Source organism: Setaria viridis, chromosome 6, assembly GCF_005286985.2.
Source record: "Setaria viridis chromosome 6, Setaria_viridis_v4.0, whole genome shotgun sequence".
Lineage (NCBI taxonomy): Eukaryota > Viridiplantae > Streptophyta > Magnoliopsida > Poales > Poaceae > Setaria > Setaria viridis.
The window spans coordinates 1507778-1528118 of record NC_048268.2 but is presented as its reverse complement, the minus strand read 5'-3'; the positions used below and the strand labels follow the sequence as shown (position 1 = coordinate 1528118).

Genomic DNA, 20341 nt, shown 5'->3' with positions numbered 1-20341 from the left:
AACTTGTGGATCAAAACGACCTGCAATTTGGAACAAATCGAGTAATCAAAGTATTTGATTAGGGGAAAGAATTTTTCTCGATCGGTTGAAGATGCTCTAGTAGAAATGGATGCGTGTGGACATACATGCTCGCACCCACCGCCGACACACAGTTGCAGCCGGAGCGAAACGCCTGCGGATGATGCACCACCCTCGTGCAGTCGTGTCCGGTCAGGCCTGCCAACGCGCTGCCGTTTGGCCCGTGGCGACCGTCCTCCGGCACCGGCGGTGCCTGCCTCGCTGGTGACCTCCGACTCTGACGACGACGACCGATGAAGCGGCGCCGGATTTGCACGGAACCCCCTCGCCAACGCCCAAATCCCCTCGCTAACCCACCGGGCAGCCGCGCAGGCCTCGCTAATCCCCCCGACACGTGGTTAACCCGCAGTTAATGACCGCGCGCGCTACGAGGCTGTACTCCACTCCACCACCACCGAGCAGGCAGGGCTCGCTCGGCGACTCCCACTCTCTCTCTCCTCGCCTTTTTGATCTTTTCCCCTCCCCCTCCCCATTCCCCTCGCCTTCCTTCCCCTCCCTCTCCCAGAGCCAGCGCCAGCGCCAGCCAGACCCCCACCACCCACCGGTCGCCGCGCCCCGGCCCCGGCCCCGGCCTGCCTGCTCGGTCCAGCGGCGAGGGGGGCCTCCCCGTCGTCCCGGCGCCGCGTCGGCACCTGCTCCCCCTGCGCGTCCTTCTCCCCCGATCGTGCCACCTCCGGATCGCCGGAACCCCGCGGCTCCCGTCCCGGCCTCGATCGATTGGCGACGGCGGAGCGGAGGGCGTGTCCTGGGAGAGCCAAAGGTGAGAGCTTTGCGGCCCGCGCTGGGGTTGTTGACTGCCGTGGGCTGGCGCGGCCGATTTGGGGGGTGGGGGGCGGCGGGGCTGGTGGCGCGCGGGGGGTCGCTTTGATTCGGGCTGTTGGCCGGTCAAGCCCCTTGGGTTTGTTCCAGGTGCTGTCTGGGGGTTCGATTCGGTCCTGGAATGGGGCTCTGCTGTAAAGATTGCCGTTTTGGGGGGCAATTCCTTGGGGATTTGAGGTTACCTCTTTCGGTCTCCTTGGATTTTCCCCGTTCTGGAGTAGCAGCATCAGTCTCTAGTTTCCCCTTTATGCTTTGCATGTTGCTGCTTGCGGAAACTGTAGGGCCTTAGTCTTATCACAACGGAAGCTGTGATCTTTTTAGTATTTCTCCACTACTAGTATGTACGTTTCCTTTTATCTTCTTTCGGAAATGAAATAGTATACGTTTCTAATCTCTAATTAGTTCCTAAATTAGCAATTCTTGGATGTTTGTTTCTATAACTGCATGTTGGGGGTGGTGTAAATTGTAGTTTTTGTATGAATGGAAGCATTAATCCTCTTGTTGAGCTGTATCTGTATTTAGAATACTGTGTTTTTTTTCCCCTTGTTGGTGATATCTGTTTTGTTCCTCCTTTGCAGGTAACCAATCGCCAGGCTTCCAGGGTGCTGTGTTGGGGAGCAGGGAGAGGAGTGGAGTGATTGTGGAAACTAGGATTCTTGTTGTCGAGTGATGGCGCAAGGCGCCAATTTCCCTGGCTTCATTGGCGCCGTGGGTGGCCATGATGGTGGTGTGAACTTTGGCGGGGGCTTCTGCGACATGGCCTTCTACCAGAAGCTGGGGGAGGGCTCCAACATGTCTGTCGACAGCCTCAACAGCTTGCAGACCAGTATGCACGGCGGCTCCATCGCCATGTCCGTGGACAACAGCAGCGTGGGATCTAACAGTGACTCCCGTACTGGGATGCTAGGCCATCCTGGTCTCAAGGGGCCTGTTGTTGTGGGAAGCTATTCGGTCGGGAACAGCATCTTCCGTCCAGGGAGGGTGTCGCATGCCTTGAGTGAGGATGCACTGGCGCAGGCTCTCATGGACAATCGATTCCCCACTGAGACACTCCAGAATTATGAGGAGTGGACTATTGATCTGGGGAAGCTGCACCTGGGGATGCCCTTTGCCCAGGGTGCCTTTGGTAAGCTTTACAGGGGAACTTACAACGGTATGGATGTTGCCATAAAGCTTTTGGAGCGACCAGAGGCAGACCCTGAGAAAGCTCAATTGCTTGAGCAACAATTTGTCCAGGAGGTCATGATGCTTTCTACATTGAGGCACCCCAATATTGTGAAGTTCATTGGTGCTTGTAGGAAGCCGATGGTGTGGTGCATAGTCACTGAATATGCGAAGGGTGGATCACTCAAGAATTTCTTGAGCAGAAGGCAGAACAGGTCTGTTCCGCTGAAGTTAGCGGTAAAGCAGGCACTAGATGTTGCACGTGGCATGGCCTATGTCCACGGCCTTGGTTTTATTCACAGAGATCTTAAGTCAGATAACCTCCTGATTTCTGGTGATAAGTCCATTAAGATTGCTGACTTTGGAGTGGCTAGGATTGAAGTGAAGACTGAGGGGATGACACCGGAAACAGGAACATATCGTTGGATGGCTCCGTAAGTTGAACAAACATGCTCTTTGTCTATCTTGTTTCAGTTGGTCATTATGTTCTTCTTAATAAGGCATATCTGTTTCGTTTTTCACATCGTCATTACTGGGGATCATAATAGGGAATATGTATCGATCGATGATATATCCAGTTTCTTTGATTGCTTATTCTTTCTGCTATACTGTTTGTCTGTCACGTTATGGATTGTTCCTGTATTAGACCTAATTGTTTAATGTATTTGTGATCTCTGTAACTGGTTAATATATAGCTTTTTTTTATGGAGTCGCTCCTCCAAAATTGACTTGAAAATTAAAATTTTGCATTTCCTGATAGGCATTGGATACTTGATTGTGAATACAAAAGTTTTTGCGTGTAAAATTTCCATGCTGCTGCTTTCCAGGATTACCAATTTATAAATCCTTTATTTTGGGGGCCTTTATCCAATGTTAAAGCTAGTTTAGCAGATCAAACATTAGTTTATATGTAAAATATACATTGAATTCTCTTGATATGTTCTGAAAATTCTGGGCATAGCAATTAGCAACATGAGTTCAGATATTGCTTGCTATCTAGAAGTTACAGCGTTTCTTCACCAATATATACGTGCAGTTTATGTCGCTTATTCTTTTTGTTATATTGTTTACCTGTAACATGTGAATGAGTGGTACTGTAAAAGCATAAAGTTTTACTTATACGCATTGTTCCTATATTAGACCTAATAGTTTAGTGTATTCTTGTCAGTATTAACTGGTAAACTTTGGATTCTTTATGTAGTTGTTCCTCCAAAATAGACATGATTTTAGCATTACCTGATTGTATGGAATACTTGATTGTGCAAAGTACATTTTTACATGTTCTGCTGCTGTCCAGACTTGCCAATTTACGACACCTTTTTAAACCCTATCCAATACCAACACTGTTTTAGCAGACCAAACACTTGTATATATGTTAAATATGCATCGGTTTGTACCCACTTGTGGCATTCTAGAAATTCTGGTGTGTAGCTATGTGGCCTCAAATGTTGCTTACTGTTTAGAACTAGTTAAGTAGGGTGCCATTCTAGAAATCCATATTATTTCTTCACTTATAGGTTTTATCATTTTATAGATGCGTACTAATGATCAGTAACTATTGCTAGCTAAGTTTTGAGATTGCATCAGTTCTGCATTCCTTTTGAAATCATTCTGCACTGCGAATTCTTCTGCCAAAAGGTCTATAAAATATTGCCATCTTAGGAGAATCTGCAAAGATTGTAGACCCAGCGTGCTATTTTACTATTTTAGTTATATCTACAAGTTATATTAGCTGATGAGCAAAGTTGGTTTGTCTTAGTCTTAATTACGGGGTAGTTTAATTTCATTTATCGTTTTACTTGTCATGTTAGGAATATGTTTTTCTAATGGTAATTATTTTCTCACTGGGAAATTATAGTTTATTTTGTTAGCATAATTAAGTAATCATGTGATACATGATCACATCTGGCTTCGTTAAAGCCCCGTTACGAGAAGGGAAGATTCGTTGAGACAAGCATCTTGCATGCCCCTAGTTGGTACAGGGCAATCAAAATTGGATGCCAAGTAGTTGCATGGTGGTGGTGGGATTGGCAAGCTGCCTGGTTTGTTCACCGCTCTCAACGGTCAACTGAAGTCTCACGTGGGAAGGATCCTTTCGCCATGCAACATAGTTTTTCTACCTTGCTCCCCAACCTTGCCACACCTCCATCAAGGGCTGTAGCCAATGCCGCTTTATGACGAGCACTTACAACAGAGGCAAAGGTGAGGTGCGTGGCAGAGTCAAGGGTTGGCATTGACAACACAAGGAAGATGTGGAGCAATATGGGAGTAGGGAGGATTACAACTTCTCTACATGTCTAAACATGGTTGCTTCTTCAAGCAAGTGGGCCAAGGGAGTGCTTCAATGATCGTTTTTGTAGTTTCCTTGTATTCCTAGCACCTAGATTGGTGTTTAGATGGCGCCCCATGATGATGCATGTTAAGTGTTGTTGAGTCGCCATCTAATCTTTGTTGAGTTGGCGACTGCACATCTAGGGCATCAACTCCATGACTCGATTTGGAGGGCTAGACAATCAATTATCAATTCCATTGCAATTAGGCATCCACGTCTTGGTGTTTGATTGGATGGGCTTGGGTGGGTGACAATTTGGTTTAGTATAATCCCGAACCATTAGAATTTGGACTCCTATATAAAAAGGAAGCACAATCTTGTGTAACCCTATCCCTTACGTTTTACGGCTACGAGCATAACATGGCTAGAAGAGGACATTTTCCTCTACTGAGATGTTGGGCCATTGCTACTTGCTAGTAGCCATCGGACCTCTGCCTTCGCTAGTGGTGCTCTTCGTTGATGCTCCACCGTGGTATAAAGCTATCTCTCCGATGGTTACCGAAACGAACTAGTTCAAAGCTCTCGATTTGTGGTTCATTGGTCCAACTAGTGGTTGAATCGGGGAGCCGTCGATATGTAAATTACTTATTTAATACACATTCCATGTCATCGGCTCATCGCAAGTGAAAATGTGGTGTAGTGCATGTCGAAGTATCCAAATCCCAAGATGTGTTCAATTCCTCTTCCCCGCACTATTTTCTCCCTCCTCATAGTTGTTCATCGTGAGTTCTCGCACGAATAAGCCTCTAGGACAATTATGCAACCATCCAGTTTCTCGCAAAGCTCATCCCAACTTTGGTTATCTAACTAAGGCAATCCTTATGCTCTTACTACTTTTGGTTGTTGAACCGCTGACCCTGTCTAGCTTCAATCACTATGATCTCTTCACATTGTGCTCATTAGTTATTCCACTTGTCAGCTAGTTATAACTAGTTGACTAATCGCTAGCAAGGTGACTCAACTTCACGACTTGAAGCATGGTAAATTGAGGTATATTGGCTCTAAAGGAGTAAAAAAGGGATACATCCAGTAATATTGATCATTCTAGGCTTATTTTGCAAGACTTACTCCAAGAAGAGAAACCTCAATGGGTCACAATCACATTTTCCTTTGTTTGCCACCTCCATGTGACAAGAAAGCTCACAAGCAACATCAAAGGAGATGAATACACTTCTCAAACAACCATATTTGTAACTTCTTTGACAAGTTACTCGTTAGCAAGAGGTGCAACCCTGTCGAAATGGATTAGATATCCCTCATACCGTATCCTGTCCTTTAGTTTTCTTCAAGTTGCGGAGTCTTGCGAGTCATTATGAGTAGCCCAGCATTAAAATGACAACGAATTGTCTCGATGTTGGTTTGCAATGGGTTGCAAACCAGGCAACAAAGATAGAAGTTTCCTCAACCTTGACAACTTTAAATTGAAATTTGAAGCCGGTACTTTGAGGTCGCCTTACTAACAAAAGAAAGTCTTTTAAATTCTGTGTTTGTCCAAAAATGTCAAGCATGATATCGAATATGTTGGTATCTAAGTATCTTAGGTCCTAGTTCAAGATTATTAAGGAACACCTTGGAATTATTTGTTTCCATATAACATCTGATCACAAAGCCACAAAAAGAGTTCAAGATTATTAAGGAAGGTAGGAATACCTTGGAACTATTTGTTTCCATATAACATCCGACCACAAAGCCAACAAAAAAGATATTCAACTCCAATTTTGAATCGCACATATATTCAAGAGGTTAGCAAATCCTGCTATATTGGTCTGTCATGAAACATCTGACCTAACTAAACCTCCATGGTAACGAAACTACACCCTTGGTAAATGAGATGCCATCATGCGGCCCATTGGCTAGCCAGATATTGTCACCTATGACCTATACTCCCTCTATCCCACAAAGAGTGCTCCTTTTGAGTTCAAATTTTGTCCCACAAAAAGAGTGCATTTGTAGCTTTTGGACCAACTAGATTTAATTGTATACATAATTAATCATCTAAAATATTCTTTTACCAAAGTTGCATGTGCATTTAATTGATTTTTTATTTTCCAAGATGCATTTGACCTTTCCAAGATGCATGGACATTTAAATTCCTAACACCTTTTCTCTTTCCAAGATTTGGTTCATGTTGATTAACTACTTTAATTAGGGGCACCCATGTCATTTCTCATGAATACTAATATGTCCTAAAAATCCTAAAAGTGCACTCTTTGTGGGACGAGTATGCCCTATCGAGCCTACCAATGTGAAAATATTTCAGATGGGTCATTCTTTACATGATCAACTCATTTATTTTAGAGGTTCAATGATTTATGTTCTTTGCTCCTGTTCAGAATGTCCTTGTTTATATAAATTCAATCAAAACTTATCAAAGTGCTCACTCAACATATTTATAATTAAGCAGCTCAATAAATGCCTCTTACCATGAAAACCCTCAATTTGTTGCTACCGTTCCTTTCCCAGATACTGATATTGCAGTGAGACAACTCAATGGCAAAAACAAAATCCTTCCTAGCTTACTGGAAAAATACATTTTCTCCCCTAGCCTGAATGGCATGTTTGCTTGCAGCTAGACAATAAGACAAGTGATGAAATATGTAAAAGATTGCAATGTCCATGTTAAAGATGAGACGAAGGTGCAACCAACTGCTTGTTGCTATCCTTCTGTCCCAGCCTAACAAGGAATGCCCACAAACAACCTGGATGACATGACCTGAATATGACCGGAGTGGAGAGCCCACTGCCCAATGCTATTAAATTTTTAAACGACATTATAGAAATTTCTGTATGAATTGAATTGTGTAATATCAATGCTCTTAAATATTTAGTATAACGGTATTGGTTGGTAGGTGGATAGTGTGAAATAACTAAAGCATGCACTCTTAATTAAAGGTGCAGCCTGCCAATTTCCTAGATTTCAGGGAGCATGGTGACATACTTCAATTGTTCTCGTTTGCCTCTGGGTTTCATAGTACATTAGTTGGCAAGCATATCGTGCATATTAAATATACTAATATCCAGACATAAGGGTCCGTATTTATATGTTCAGATTCATTGTGTGATTGATTTTGGTAAATGCTGATGCTCTTAACCTGGTTCTAGCTCACTCTGTTCTCATGTTCTAGCTCTTAACATGTTATCCTCAGTGAAATATATGTGTTGTGTTTGTGGTGGTGTTTACTATTAGTTACGATGCCTGTCATGGATGCTTCAACTATGTGAGACTCTGCTTTGCTGTAGAATTGGAACAATTGCTGCTTACAGTGTGCTGTTTGTTTATTTTTTATGTGCTAACTTCCTACTTTTCCACATACAGGGAGATGATCCAGCATAGACCATACAACCAGAAAGTCGATGTCTACAGCTTTGGCATTGTCCTGTGGGAGCTTGTAACTGGGAGCGTTCCCTTTGCAAACATGACTGCAGTGCAAGCTGCATTTGCTGTGGTGAACAAGGGTGTCCGTCCAACCATACCCCATGACTGCCTCCCCGCCCTAGGGGAGATCATGACCAGGTGCTGGGATGCAAACCCTGATGTTCGCCCCCCATTCACTGAGATTGTCATGATGCTGGAGCAGGTGGAGTCGGAGGTCCTGACCACTGTCCGTAGGGCCCGCTTCCGCTGCTGCATCGCCCAACCAATGACTCTGGACTGAGTCATCCAGAATCCAGGGAAAAAGAACCTGGGGAGAGGTTTAGTCCTGTGTATTTATCGTATTAATAGACTGGTGCTTCGGAAGCAGAAAGCCGACTCTTGACCCTCTTGAGTGTGCCTTCTGCCCTTGACATGGTTATCGTAGATTACACCTAGTTTCTGTCATCAGAGTGGTTGTAATAGAGGTAGCTTTATCCTTGACATCATACCCTTCCTGTTGTAACAAGTGCATGTTCCTGCTGCGCGCGCTGTTTGTGTGTTTATCATCATGCGGCTACATGTGGAAGCTCTGATGCTTCATGGTATATATGATATTAATATGTATAATTAGGGTGTGTTTGGTTGAGCTGTGGTTTTTGAAAAAAATAGATGTGAGCCTGTAGGTTGTGGGTTGTGAGAAAGCTGAAAGTCGTGTGGCTTTTTGGAAATACTTATGAGTGGATTTCACATGTCATTTATAGTCCACCCCAGCTTGTCAGCATCTTCTTCCTCTCTCTTTCCTCTTGCAACGATGTGGTGGGCAGTGGCGCGGCAAGCTGGCTCGTGTGGAGGGGTCGTGATGCGGTGGGCGGTGCTGCTGATCCCGAGTTACGCTGCCATCGAGAGAGGAAGGGACTAGAGTAGGGTGCCGTTGGGAGGAGAGGACCTGCTGCCTCAGCCTCGCCCGCGATGGAGATCCTGCTAGGAGAGATCCCGCTGGGAGGAGAGCAGGGGCTGAGAGCAGGAGGCCTTTGAGGCGTTGTCGCCGAGCAGTGGAGCGAGGCGGCGTAGAGTAGCACAAGCAGTGCTGCAGCCCTACCATGCCGGCCTTCTCCGGTGGGCCCTTGGTCGCCCGCAACGCTAGGCACTTCACCGCCACCCCTGCTCTCCATCGACCGGGAGAGGAAGAGGGACCGGAGAGGGGCGTCGCCGAGAGGAGAGCAGGGGGCGGAAAGGAGGAGGGTGGAGATGGAGCGGCACCAAGCATGTGGAGCGTCGGCGGGTGGGAGGGGCGGCGGCCGTGGATGTCACCTGCGGATGGGAACAGAAGGGAAAAATGAATTGGTATCTCGTAACCAGTGGCAGGTGGATAATTTTTTCGAAGTTGCCCACCTCCACAGCCAAAGAAAGTAAGGTGAAGCTGGTGTGAGTTTTGTACCGAGGAAAAGTAGTTTTGACCCAAAACACCTATGGTTTGCTATCCTTTTGGTTGGCTTTTGCCTTCTTGAGAAGTAAAAGCAGGTTGGGAAGCATATCCTTAACTAGCATGGATTTGATCCTGTCTTGTCCTGAATGATGCTGAAGTTCAGCAGTACCAGAATCATGGAAGTCTGCCTTGGTCAACATCAGTTTTCGTTCTTGTGCGCTGGGCAAATTGTGTTGTGTTCTGACTTCAGGTTTGCGCACTTTTGCGAAGTTGTATCTGTAACTGTTGCATATGCTTTCAGGTTCGCCGCTGCTGCGGCCATATATGACAGTGCTAGAGTTAACCATTTATTCATAAGAGTATGGATGACCTAGCCTCTGAAATGGCTGACCTGATGCATGATTAGTCAAATTACTAATATTGTTACCATGAGCTGGGACTTTAATGCATTCTGACTAAGGGAGCTACTATAAAACTGTACAGGTTGAGAGAATAACAAGATGGAGATGCACAAAGGAGGATTTGCTCTGAAATTACACGAGGATGTAGTAGACAAGGAAAGACATGATAGTATAATCATCCAACTGCAGAAAATGCAGCGTTCCCGCAGCATTAATTTTGCAGCTTCTTATGGCTAAACCACTAGAATGAACAGCATTCATGGTGCGACACGAGGAACAAGGAAGAACATGCGGAAATAAAACAGGGACGAAGAGAACTGCAAACAATAATTTTGGAACTATGATATTGAAATTATAACCTAAATGATGAAACAAAGCCCTATGATGTTGTACAACTGACGCGACACGACCATATTTAACACAATCAACCTGCACTTTGCCCCCCTCCGACCTTCACAAAGCAGCACGCTATTCAACTGCTGCTTACAAATTAGCAGACAGATGAATCAACCACTTCCCTCCACAGGGTCTGCTTTCACATTTGTGTCGCCTTCTTCGATCTTAGCTGTGGCTGTGGATCCATTTTCAGCTGAGGCGCTCTCAGCTTTCGGGGGTTTCCCACTGTTCTCGGCCTCCTCCAACTGGACAGCCTTAGCAAATGCATCTGACATATCAGCCACAAGAGCTTGAGCCTTGGTATCCGCTGGCTTCTGAGGAATGGTGTTGCCAGGTTGCTGTTGACGTCTGTTCTCCTGCAGGGCTTTCTCCCGCTGCTCATAGAAGTCGAAATCCTCCAAGATTGTCGTCTCAGCCTCATGGTTCTTGAAGATGGTTAACATCTGGAGGCCCTGTTCCAGCTTCACCTGCATGTTTTGTTCCCGAATGAGTTAGTGAATTAATTCAGAAAATCCAGCTTAGGCATTCAACTGATAGAGACCAATTTTAAGTACATTTCACCTCCTGTGTGTCCCTGCTATTTGTCACAGGTTTATTATCATTATTCTCAAGAATGATGTGCCGCAGAAGGTTATTTGGGACATCTTTAATTATGTGCCACTTCACAGGGAACTGGCCACTCCACTTGTCCTGCTGCCAGTAATCAACACTTCTGTCGAAATCGACAGGTCCAATCATCTCAGCCACACCACAAAACTGACCACTGCCGTTAACCTATAAAAACCATAGGCAAAAAGCTTATAATTATGTACCAGCTTCAAGATCATGTGAAGAAATTACCAAAATTGTAAACACCCAACATATGCTAACACAGGGCCAAACAACCATTATTTTTCATTCTTAGATTTTCGTTAATGGGGAAGTAACTAACAACCAAAGGAGAGTGGCTGTTCTTACCGAGAAAAACAAGAAAATAGGGCAATGGTCTTCTTTCTCTTTGGCTGCACGGTAAGCAGAATCCAGCTTTCTATTCCCGCTAGCTGTGCTGGCCCAAACACTATACTTAATGCTCCTATGTACATGGTCCTCAGTGTAGGACTTTATTACAAAGAATTTGGCATCTTTGTACTCGGTGATAAAATCAGGGCGATTGTACAGTTCGCTATCAATCAATGGAACAGTTTTCTCACTTTTCTCATCTGCTGAGGAGTTCTCTGTGTCTTGTATCTTTGGTTTTGTAGCACGTGGCCCACGGTTTTGCTCATTCATAAACTCCAGAGAGCCATTGTGACTACCAAATGGCCTTTGTTGATTGGCACTCAAGTCAAAAGCACCAAATCTGCGACCAGAATTCCAACTTGGAGCAGTGCCTCCAAGTTTGCCACCTTGCTGGCGTGCCTTATAGGATCCAGGACCATATGGCGATCCGTGATGCTGCAATAACATATGTTGTCAGCAGTGAATATAAGGAGGATAATTAGCAAAATCAAGCAAATTTGAGCTCCAATATTGACTACACCCCCTGTATCAAAGCATACTTGAATCCTAATCACAAATAACCAAAGGAAGTAAACTAATTAACCAAGTACATACAGAACATAACTGCATGAAAGCGTACCATTCCAGAAGCCAGTGGCATATTCCCTTGACCAAATAATCCAGGTGTGTTATTTGGCTGCGTTGGCGCTGGAAAACAAGATTCAAAATTAGCTCAGCATGGCCCTAACCGATCTATTATAACATAAATTGCTTGCAGTCATCGAAAGTTTACAAGGAATTTGAAAGGACAAATGTTACCTCTGTCAAACGAACTGAATGGTTGGTGATACCCTGGTGTGGGTGAATACAGAAGGCCATCAGGAAGGAAGTACTCTGGCTGAAGCATATGGTCTCCTTGAGACATCCCTGTCACTGAGTTTGAATATCCCATGCTAGGAGAAGCCGGTGGTTGGTAGTATGAACTTGAGAAGGGAAAGTGCACAGGCAAGTATTGTTGGCCATCTCCAACAGTTGAAACAGGAGAATAAGCCCCATACATCATTTGGGGGTTGTTTGCATATCCAGGAGATAGCATGTCATTGTAGATACCCTTCAGAAAGACAAGACTTAGAAGAAATTTATATCAAGAAAAAAACATCTTAGTTTGGTAGTCCAGCTACTTACAGGTGATACAGAGTGGAGACCCTCCATGTTCACATAATGGGGATATTCCTCCCATTGCCCTGAAGGATTCATGTATCCTAAAATGGAAAAAAAAGATTATGAAATTTAAAACCAATTTCATTGAATTGAAAAGCTGCTGCATTGATAAGAACTAGGCATGGAGTCATTTGTGCTCTGTAACCCCATAGGGTCAAGATAGATACTTCAACAATGAATTCAAATAGAGGCGAACAAGGCAAACTAGTAAAAGAATAATCAATTGTATAGAACCAGTATAAGACAAACTTAAAAGGGAAATGACAGAAACATGGCCATCCAGAATCTGCGGATATATTTTTGTCCTGTCCAGTGCAGTGTGCAACATAACAAAGAGTGTGTACTTAACATTAAATACAAAAAAAATGTAAGCTAACCTCCAGGATAGAGTGCCTGTGGCTGCGGTGCATACACATTGTGCTGGTAGAGAAACGGCTGCTCTCCACCTTTTCCGACAGAGCTAGCTTTTTCCGGTGCTCCTTTTGGCGATTTTAAGGAGCTGGCACCACGAGCATTGCCTGCAGCCATATTCTCCGTACCAGAAATAACCTGATGCAACAACATAAATTTATGAGCAACATTTCAAAACACCTAAGAGGAAGGAAATAAAGTATAAAGGGAAACTAAATTACCTGCTCCTTAGAGCTTGCGCTCTTGGAGGGGTTATTCTCCAGTACAGCTTCCGACTGCAGCGAGATCATGCTATCTACAGAACATACACACATAGAAACATAAGTCCACGTCAGGAATCGTAACAAGATACTTTGTCATGTTGCCGTGCAACTTAAGACAGGTATAGCACTCATACACAATGCAAACATGATTTCTACATAAAAGGAGGAGAGCTGTACACCTCCCCAAATCACAGCCCTACCAGAGTCTACTACAAGCCTATATGCATTGTGTACAGCCAAACCATGAGGCTTGCGATGCTTGGGACATCAGCAGCAACCTCTCATCGCACCATACAGTAGCTTACTCAAATTCAATCCTTCCATGTACAGCACCGTCCCCAACCGAAGCTGAGAGCTCCCCATTGGCTACAGACTATTGTACTCCAGTCGTACCCGCGGCCGCCAGCTCGTGCAAAGCGGCACGGGTTGCAAAACGTCCCGTGGACGCCCGTGCACTGGTAAAAAGGAAAGCAAGAAAAAAAAAGACGCTCCTGCCCCTGCCCCCTACCGCGCAACCACACCCCGCGCGACCGAATCCCAGCAACCTCCGCTCCGCGAGCCTCCCTCCCTCCCCCAAGCCCGCCCGCCCTCCGCGAGCACGCGCCGTTCCCCGACGGCGAGCGGGCTCGCGTGGAGCGAACGAATCGCGGGGGGGCGCCCGAACCAATCTTGACCTAGAAACCGAGACAAAGCCGTGCCGCCGTCCCCCGCGCCGCGCGAATCCCACAACCGGCGACCCCGCGGCCGAGATCGCTCCCCCCCGCGCCGCGAACTCGCACCGAATCCGGCCCCCGCGGGAGCGCGGGGGAAATTCGAGCACCGACCCAACGCCCAATCACGAGCAGCAGCGGCAGCAACAGCAGCAGAAGAAGAAGGGAAAAAAAAAAGGAAGGGAAAGTCAAACCCCCCAACCAAATCCGGATACCTGCGGAGCCCTGGGCCTGCTGCTGCGGCGCGGTGGCCATGGCGGAGATCCGGGCGGGGGCTACGGCGCGCGTCGGGATTGGAGTCCTCTCCTCCCAGCGAGGGTTTAAGCATCAAAAATTGGGGGAAGGGGGAAAAAAAGTTTTTCCCCTTTTTATTGGACGCGAGGAGGGAGGAGGGGGAAAGAAAGAAAGAAAGAAACGACGAGCGCCTCTGCCCACCAATGATTTTATAGCAACCACCAGATCGAGCCCGGCCCGGCCCGGCCCGGCCCAGAGGCTTGTTTAACGGGGTGCGGCTGCGGTTAGATCTGAGGCCGGAACGGGGATCCACCAGGATCTCCACGTGCGATTTTGGGCTTGCGGTGCACGGCGGGCGGGCTCTTGCTAGTTGCTTGCACGGTGTTTAGGTGGAATTTCCAGATATGCCCCTTCTGATGGGGTCTGGGCGTCAGGCTGACATGGCGGTCCCACCGCTTGCCTGAACGCGGAAGTCTCGGTAAACCTGTGTTCATGTGTTCTAAACCCCTAAAGACAGTGGGGACGATGCGTGGATTAGTCATCTCCTAATAACAAAACCATCACCACTACTGGAAACGATTATTTCCCTATGTGTGATGAATTAGGCTCCATTTGGTAGGACTTCTCGAAGTAATTTTCCATCAATTTTGGTGAACTCTTACCAAAGAGGCAATTTCAAAATGGCTCCATCACCGAAGCTGAGGAGAACCTGAAAAACGACTTACACTGGAGAGGAAGAGGAGCAAAAAAGTTAGCTTCACTGACTTCTCCTCTCTCTCTCCAAGCATTAAGTATTATAAAATTACATATATTGCCATTAAGAAGCCGTTTTACCAAACATTTTGCAAAACGACTTCAGCTCCACTAGAGAAGCCACTCTACCAAAGAAGTTGGAGCCGAAGCTGTTTTCGGAGGAGCCGGAGCTCTACCAAACAGGGCCTTAATCTGCCGGTTTTGTGAAGAATGTACAGAAAAATTCATTTTATTCCGTCGGTACTTACAAAACGCACGGGAAAACGGTAGTACACACAGCAAAATTATGAATTATTATGAATTACCCAGCAGATCAAGCGAAAATCCACAGGGAAATTACAATACACACGGAAAATTAGGAATCAATCTATCGGTTAATAAAACACACAGAAAAATTGCGTCGCATCCTCAAAGAAATTAGCCAAAAACTTTGTGATCGAGCAATATGCGCCAACCATTCATCATGGGAGCACATGGATACTTGTGTGCAAGCGAGCTCGACCGGGGCAGGGATGTCCGAGCTAGCATCCAATGTTGGAGCCTGCAGGACTGCCCCTCCATCCTAGGTGGGCTCAGATGTGGCCGGCCCCTCATCCAGCACCAGTGGCTGTACTCCTGTTGTACCTTTTGCTTTTGCTTGGCCCAGCCCATCAGAACAAACTGTGTTGGATAGGATTAACAGCTCCGCTTCCCGCCTCATTGGGTCATGTTCAAACATTGGCCTCCCTCGCAGCAACCTGGGTGAGGCATTGTCTTCCTGATGATGCACAAGAGTGTTGTCCACCTAAAGTTGTCTTGTGCCCCTCTAGGTATCCAGGGCCCCTTCCGTCATCATCCGGTCAAATGCCCGCACATTTGGACTGTCTCTTGACGTAGAGCAGTTGATGATGGCGTCTTGGACGTCTTCCACCCTTGCCTCTGTTTGAAGGTGTAGCGGCCACCCTTGCCTCAGCAAGAACGTGTTTGTTATTCTTTGCCAAGGCTGAAATCTGCATGTATTTCCTAGCTGTTTAGGAAATGTGGGATAAATGGTGGCTAGTCCTAGAAAAAGAATCATGACTATTCATTAGTGCTAGGACGGCGATTGGCGTCCTTCTTTTCCAGGGTGAGAGATGTGCTATAGTGCTACGAAACTGGTGGCCATTACCAAAATCATGACCAACAACTCGAAGGAGTCCCACGGCTAGGCGATCACTTTAGTTCGACTTCTCGACTCAGCACCTCATTCGTATTTTTCTAGATTTATTTTAGAATTTAATCGGTGTTATTCTTTCAGTGATAGGCAACGCGTGTCCGTTCACAACGAGGCGGCTATGGTACCTTTATAAATCTCGAGATTTTCTGGATGGAGATGCTCATAGGAATAGGACTGCGTGCATATATTCATATAGGGGTCAATGTGCGTGCGTATATTGATTTCCTGACAGAAGATTTGCTTCGAGCTAATTGGAGGAAGCGTTAGTGTTCTGGTTGTTGGTCATTGATTTTGTGTTGATAGATGTGGAGCAGGTGTCGCAACAATGCAGAGTCATTTCTTTTCCAACATAGTATTATATTTTTGCAACTCCCATTATGCCAAACCCAGGCAGATGATACGATGGGCTCCTTTGGGAGGGCTCCGGCTCCCGCTCCGCACGCTCGTCGGAGCACGGAGGAGCCGGAGCTGCACCAAACAGCATTGAGCGTGGAGCCGCTTCTGGGCACGTTTGGGAGGAGCGGAGACGTTTTAAACCTGCATGGCGGAGCTAAAAAAAATGGCTCAGTGATTCCGGCTCCGGCTCCACACGTGGAGCCCCCGCGAGGAGCCCTGTCAAAGGAGCCCATCTATGCTGGATACAAAGCTAACAATCATAATCGGATGAATAGAAGATTGATCTATGCTTGCTGGTAATTAAATTCCTCAGCATTCTTTTCCTCGGCTTCTTTACTTATGATCTTCATGAGTTGTTGATGAGGCAGCAGAGAATGCCCACCTGGACCCAACTCTCATTGTTTCCTATCAAATGGGAAAGGAAAAGATGAAGTACCATGTACTTCCTATCAGAAAAATGGAGGACATGTACATATTGTGCATTGACACGTGATGAACGGGAAATTTGAGCATTTCTTTAGGAAGAAATGACACTTGAGCATCTGACATTTATGTCATTAATATTTACATAAAGTTGTTTCTCAGTCTTTCGAAATTTTGCTTCACATGCAAAGCGATGGACTCTTGTCAGTATTGGATATTTGGTTTGATGAAAAACTGACTAGCAGAGCAATGAAGTAAAAAATTTGTAGTTCTAAAATAATATTGGTACTGCATTTTATTTGCTTGCAATATTTGATTTTTGAACACTAAATTTATAAAAAAAATCAAATTATTTTATAGTAGTAAAAATATCCAAAACCCAATTGCCATTTGTAGTTTAAACTTAATGTTGTAAGAAAGACATGGATGGTAAAAAAAAGTCTAAAGTTTTTTCATCCGAACATGCTTTGGTTATAGCTTTGAGAATTAACAAAAAAATCACTGTGACTCCCAAAGTATAAAACTCTATTTAGAATTCATTTGTCAATCGAAGGCCAACATTGAGACAATATATATCTCTTAATGCTACACATTTGAAAAAGAGATGGGATAGTATGTACTCCCATATCCGCGTTTTTGTTCTAGATGCTAGGATCTAGGATAAGAAAGTTCTGACATTCTGATGGATACTCATGGCAACAAGATCTTAAGTCCTCCATTTCTCCAGGCATAGAGGTAGGCTATAAAATACTCTCCCCACTCTATTTTTTCAACCTCGTCAGTAATCGCATGGAAATACAAAGTTATTTGTTTCACTCCAACGTCCCAATACAACTGTGGATAACTTTCCAACTCCATGGCCACAGAACATTCAAAGAGGAAATGGATTGACATGCCTCTAGCTTCTGCTTAGCTTGGTCACCTTTTAGTTTATATAGAAAGATGATGATTCAAACACAGAGAGCTCATCCATTTTTTGCCTTGTAAACATGAAAGCGCTAATGCACTTTACATTTTGTGCATGACCTTCTGACCAACCAGTATCTATGAATGAAGAAAGCAGAATTATGTGTTCTGCTTGATCAGTTTCATGTGTGATGTGCTGTTGCAGTGCTGCTGCATTCGAAGTGTCAACCCGGCACAATCCCCGCCTGATCCGTTTTCTCGCCGGCCTTCTTTGCATGATGCTTTTTCATTATTACCAGCCCCCTTTGTTGCGTCATGCCTTCTCCTTATTACCAGCAGTACTATGACCTTATCATCAGTGGTACTCGATAGACCGCACGTGATCACTAGTAGAGAATTGACCTTTAGTCCCGGTTGGTAGGGTGCATATCTCTCGGATATCCATCCGGGATAAACCAACCGGGACAAAAGGGGGGGTCTTTAGTCCCGGGTCACTCAACCGGGACAAAAGACCCCCTTTTATCCCGGTTGGCGGTTGGTAATACCAACCGGGATAAAAGGGGTCACCCACGGCCGGCAGCTGCAAGTCACAAGTCACGCGATTTTTCACGCGAAATATGCGCGTGCGCGGTTCGTGGGATTCGAACCCACAACCTCCAGCCTCGCGCGTAGCTTCCTTGCCATCCCACCTACACACCACATCTGACTATGTAGGGGATACTATCCTTTTGTATTAACTCGTGGGGGACCCTTTTATCCCGGTTGGAAACACCAACCGGGATAAAAGGGGGTCTTTTATCCCGGTTGGTGTTTCCAACCGGGATAAAAGGGTCCGAGGATTTAATCCCCTTCCAGCCACCTTCCAGTGAGCTCGTTGGGGGACCCTTTTATCCCGGTTGGAAACACCAACCGGGATAAAAGGGGGTCTTTTATCCCGGTTGGTGTTTCCAACCGGGATAAAAGGCTCTTGACCCTTTTATCTCGGTTGGTGTTACCAACCGGGATAAAAGGGGGGGTCTTTTATCCCGGTTGGTGTTTCAAACCGGGATAAAATGCCTCTCAGAGTCTTTTTTTCCCACTAGCCTTTGCAACCGGGATAAAAGGTCCCGGTTGGTGAGCCCCCCACCAGTGACCGAGTTTTAGTCCCGGTTGGTGAACCTTTTGTCCCGGGCCAACTTTAAACCGGGACAAAAGGGGGCGGATGGAAAGTCGTTTCTCTACTAGTGGATCCACGCAATACACATTTTTTTTAACGAACCAGGCAGGCTGCAAATTATATTAAAAAGAAAAATAAATTTAGATTGGACAAACAACAAAGAAAAAATACCGGTTGGTTGGATTGGGACATCAACCCACGCCATACCACGCTAAACGCACAACTCAAACTCAACTCAACCACACAACATCGGCTGGTTGGATTGGGACATCAACCGAGTTTCTCTCAACTCTGCCCGGTCGGATTCGACACGAGTCACCACACAACCAACACCACAGACCGGATCCTTTTTTTGTGTAAAAGGAAAGAGAAAGAAAGGAAAAGAAAGAAAGCACCCTCTTGGAGCCACCATCGCCAAAGCAAGCCATCTTGCCGGAAGTGCCTGACATCGCCTTCAAGAAGGTCATGACGTTGAAGATGTCATCGATGCCAGCCAAAACTGGGTTGGATTTTCACCCGCCTCATCCGACATGGAAGGATAGCATCAAGCCATTGTCCCTAGACAGGAGCCAAGGCCCACGCAAGAGATGCCCGACGTCACCTTCAGGAAGGACATGATGCCAATGACGCTATCGACGCCGTCCCAAGAAGGGATGGGTTTTCACCCGTATCATCACCACGGTGTAAAGAGATGGCTGGCGTCACCAGCCCCACCACCATGGTGCTGTTGGTGAGCCTCCGCACGGTCGCAGCCAACGACACCACCACGGCGACGCTCCCGAGCAATTCAGTGAAAGGAGCATCAAGATGTTGCAAGTTTGCAGCCTGAACACCCAGAGCATTAAGGTCCACGACTTCAGTTCTTTGAACAGATGTACCCATAATAGCATGGAAGTGATTATAAAGCAGCTGCTCCTTCTGTTGGTGTGTATAAGCAACCATGCCATTGTGCTCCAGGCTAGTAATGAATTTCTTTTTAGTCCTGAAACTGGACTGTACGTGAAATAGTTTAGTGTTTGCATCGCCGTCCCTTAAGAAGAGCATCCTTGATCGTAGCCGTGCAATCGTCCTCTCCAAGGATGTGAGCCCAAGAACTCTGCATTTGAGCTGCTTACGAAGTTGCTGTTCCTCCAGCGTGAGTTGTCTCACTTCCTGAGCCCGGTCAAGCCATAGTATAATTGTTTTCGCCACTGAAAGCTGCGTTTTAACTTGACCGACGCTACGTTGGCTCCATCTTTGAAGTTCTTTAGCAGTATTTTTTAGCTTATAATCCAGCCGGGCAAAAGGATCGATCGTCGTGTTTGGGCATGTCCACCCCGTCGCTACGGCCTCCATAAACCCGTGCAGCTTTATCCACCATGGCTCAAAATGAAAGCGACGCTTGACCGTGAAAGCTGCATCAGTCGCGAGATGTAAGGGGGCAATGATCACTCATTGCCGACGACATAGCCTGGAGGAAGGAGTAAGGGAAATGAGCTTCCCATTCAACGGAGACAAGAACTCGGTCTAGCTTCGCCATTGTCGGATTTGAACGTTCGTTGCTCCACGTGTAGCGACGTCCATGCAAGTATACATCCTTCAGTTGGAGGTCATCAACGAAACGACGAAAACGACCCAAATTTCTCCTGTTTATGTTCATGTTGCTTTTGTCGGCTGCGTCCAATAGCAGGTTAAAATCGCCTGCAAGCATCCACTTTGTGGCCACGACGTTATGCACCGAACGG

At 46.0% G+C, this 20341-nt stretch overlaps 2 protein-coding genes across 3 annotated transcripts; one reads left to right on the top strand and one right to left on the bottom strand.

The window, feature by feature from the left end:
* The first annotated feature begins 545 nt into the window (after positions 1 to 545).
* Positions 546 to 8394, top strand: LOC117860824 (serine/threonine-protein kinase STY13). 2 transcript variants are annotated; one of them, XM_034744206.2, is made up of 3 exons: positions 546 to 838; positions 1476 to 2495; positions 7710 to 8394. In XM_034744206.2, exons 2-3 carry the CDS (start codon positions 1567 to 1569, stop codon positions 8047 to 8049), a joined length of 1269 nt encoding a protein of 422 aa, XP_034600097.1. In that variant the 5' UTR covers positions 546 to 838; positions 1476 to 1566; the 3' UTR covers positions 8050 to 8394. The 2 variants fall into 2 exon arrangements, with proteins under 2 accessions (XP_034600097.1, XP_034600098.1); XM_034744207.2 differs by lacking the exon at positions 546 to 838 and adding an exon at positions 931 to 1074.
* A 1287-nt stretch (positions 8395 to 9681) lies between these two features.
* Positions 9682 to 13966, bottom strand: LOC117860823 (YTH domain-containing protein ECT4). Its single transcript, XM_034744205.2, has 9 exons — positions 13770 to 13966; positions 12803 to 12876; positions 12548 to 12719; positions 12135 to 12211; positions 11769 to 12060; positions 11590 to 11657; positions 10929 to 11405; positions 10533 to 10745; positions 9682 to 10438 (listed from the first exon to the last, which is right to left on the bottom strand). Exons 1-9 carry the CDS (start codon positions 13807 to 13809, stop codon positions 10082 to 10084), a joined length of 1770 nt encoding a protein of 589 aa, XP_034600096.1. The 5' UTR covers positions 13810 to 13966; the 3' UTR covers positions 9682 to 10081.
* Between the last annotated feature and the right edge of the window lie 6375 nt (positions 13967 to 20341).

Bases quoted from the DNA above. Each gene is read 5' to 3' on its own strand.
- LOC117860823 (XM_034744205.2), bottom strand. From the start codon at position 13,809: ATGGCCACCGCGCCGCAGCAGCAGGCCCAGGGCTCCGCAG. The intron at 11,406-11,589 runs GTACGCTTTCAT...ATGTTATTGCAG, and splicing joins TGCCACTGGCTTCTGGAATG to CATCACGGATCGCCATATGG. The intron at 10,746-10,928 runs GTAAGAACAGCC...TGGTTTTTATAG, and splicing joins CTATTTTCTTGTTTTTCTCG to GTTAACGGCAGTGGTCAGTT.
- LOC117860824 (XM_034744206.2), top strand. From the start codon at position 1,567: ATGGCGCAAGGCGCCAATTTCCCTGGCTTCATTGGCGCCGTGGGTGGC. The intron at 2,496-7,709 runs GTAAGTTGAACA...TTCCACATACAG, and splicing joins ACATATCGTTGGATGGCTCC to GGAGATGATCCAGCATAGAC.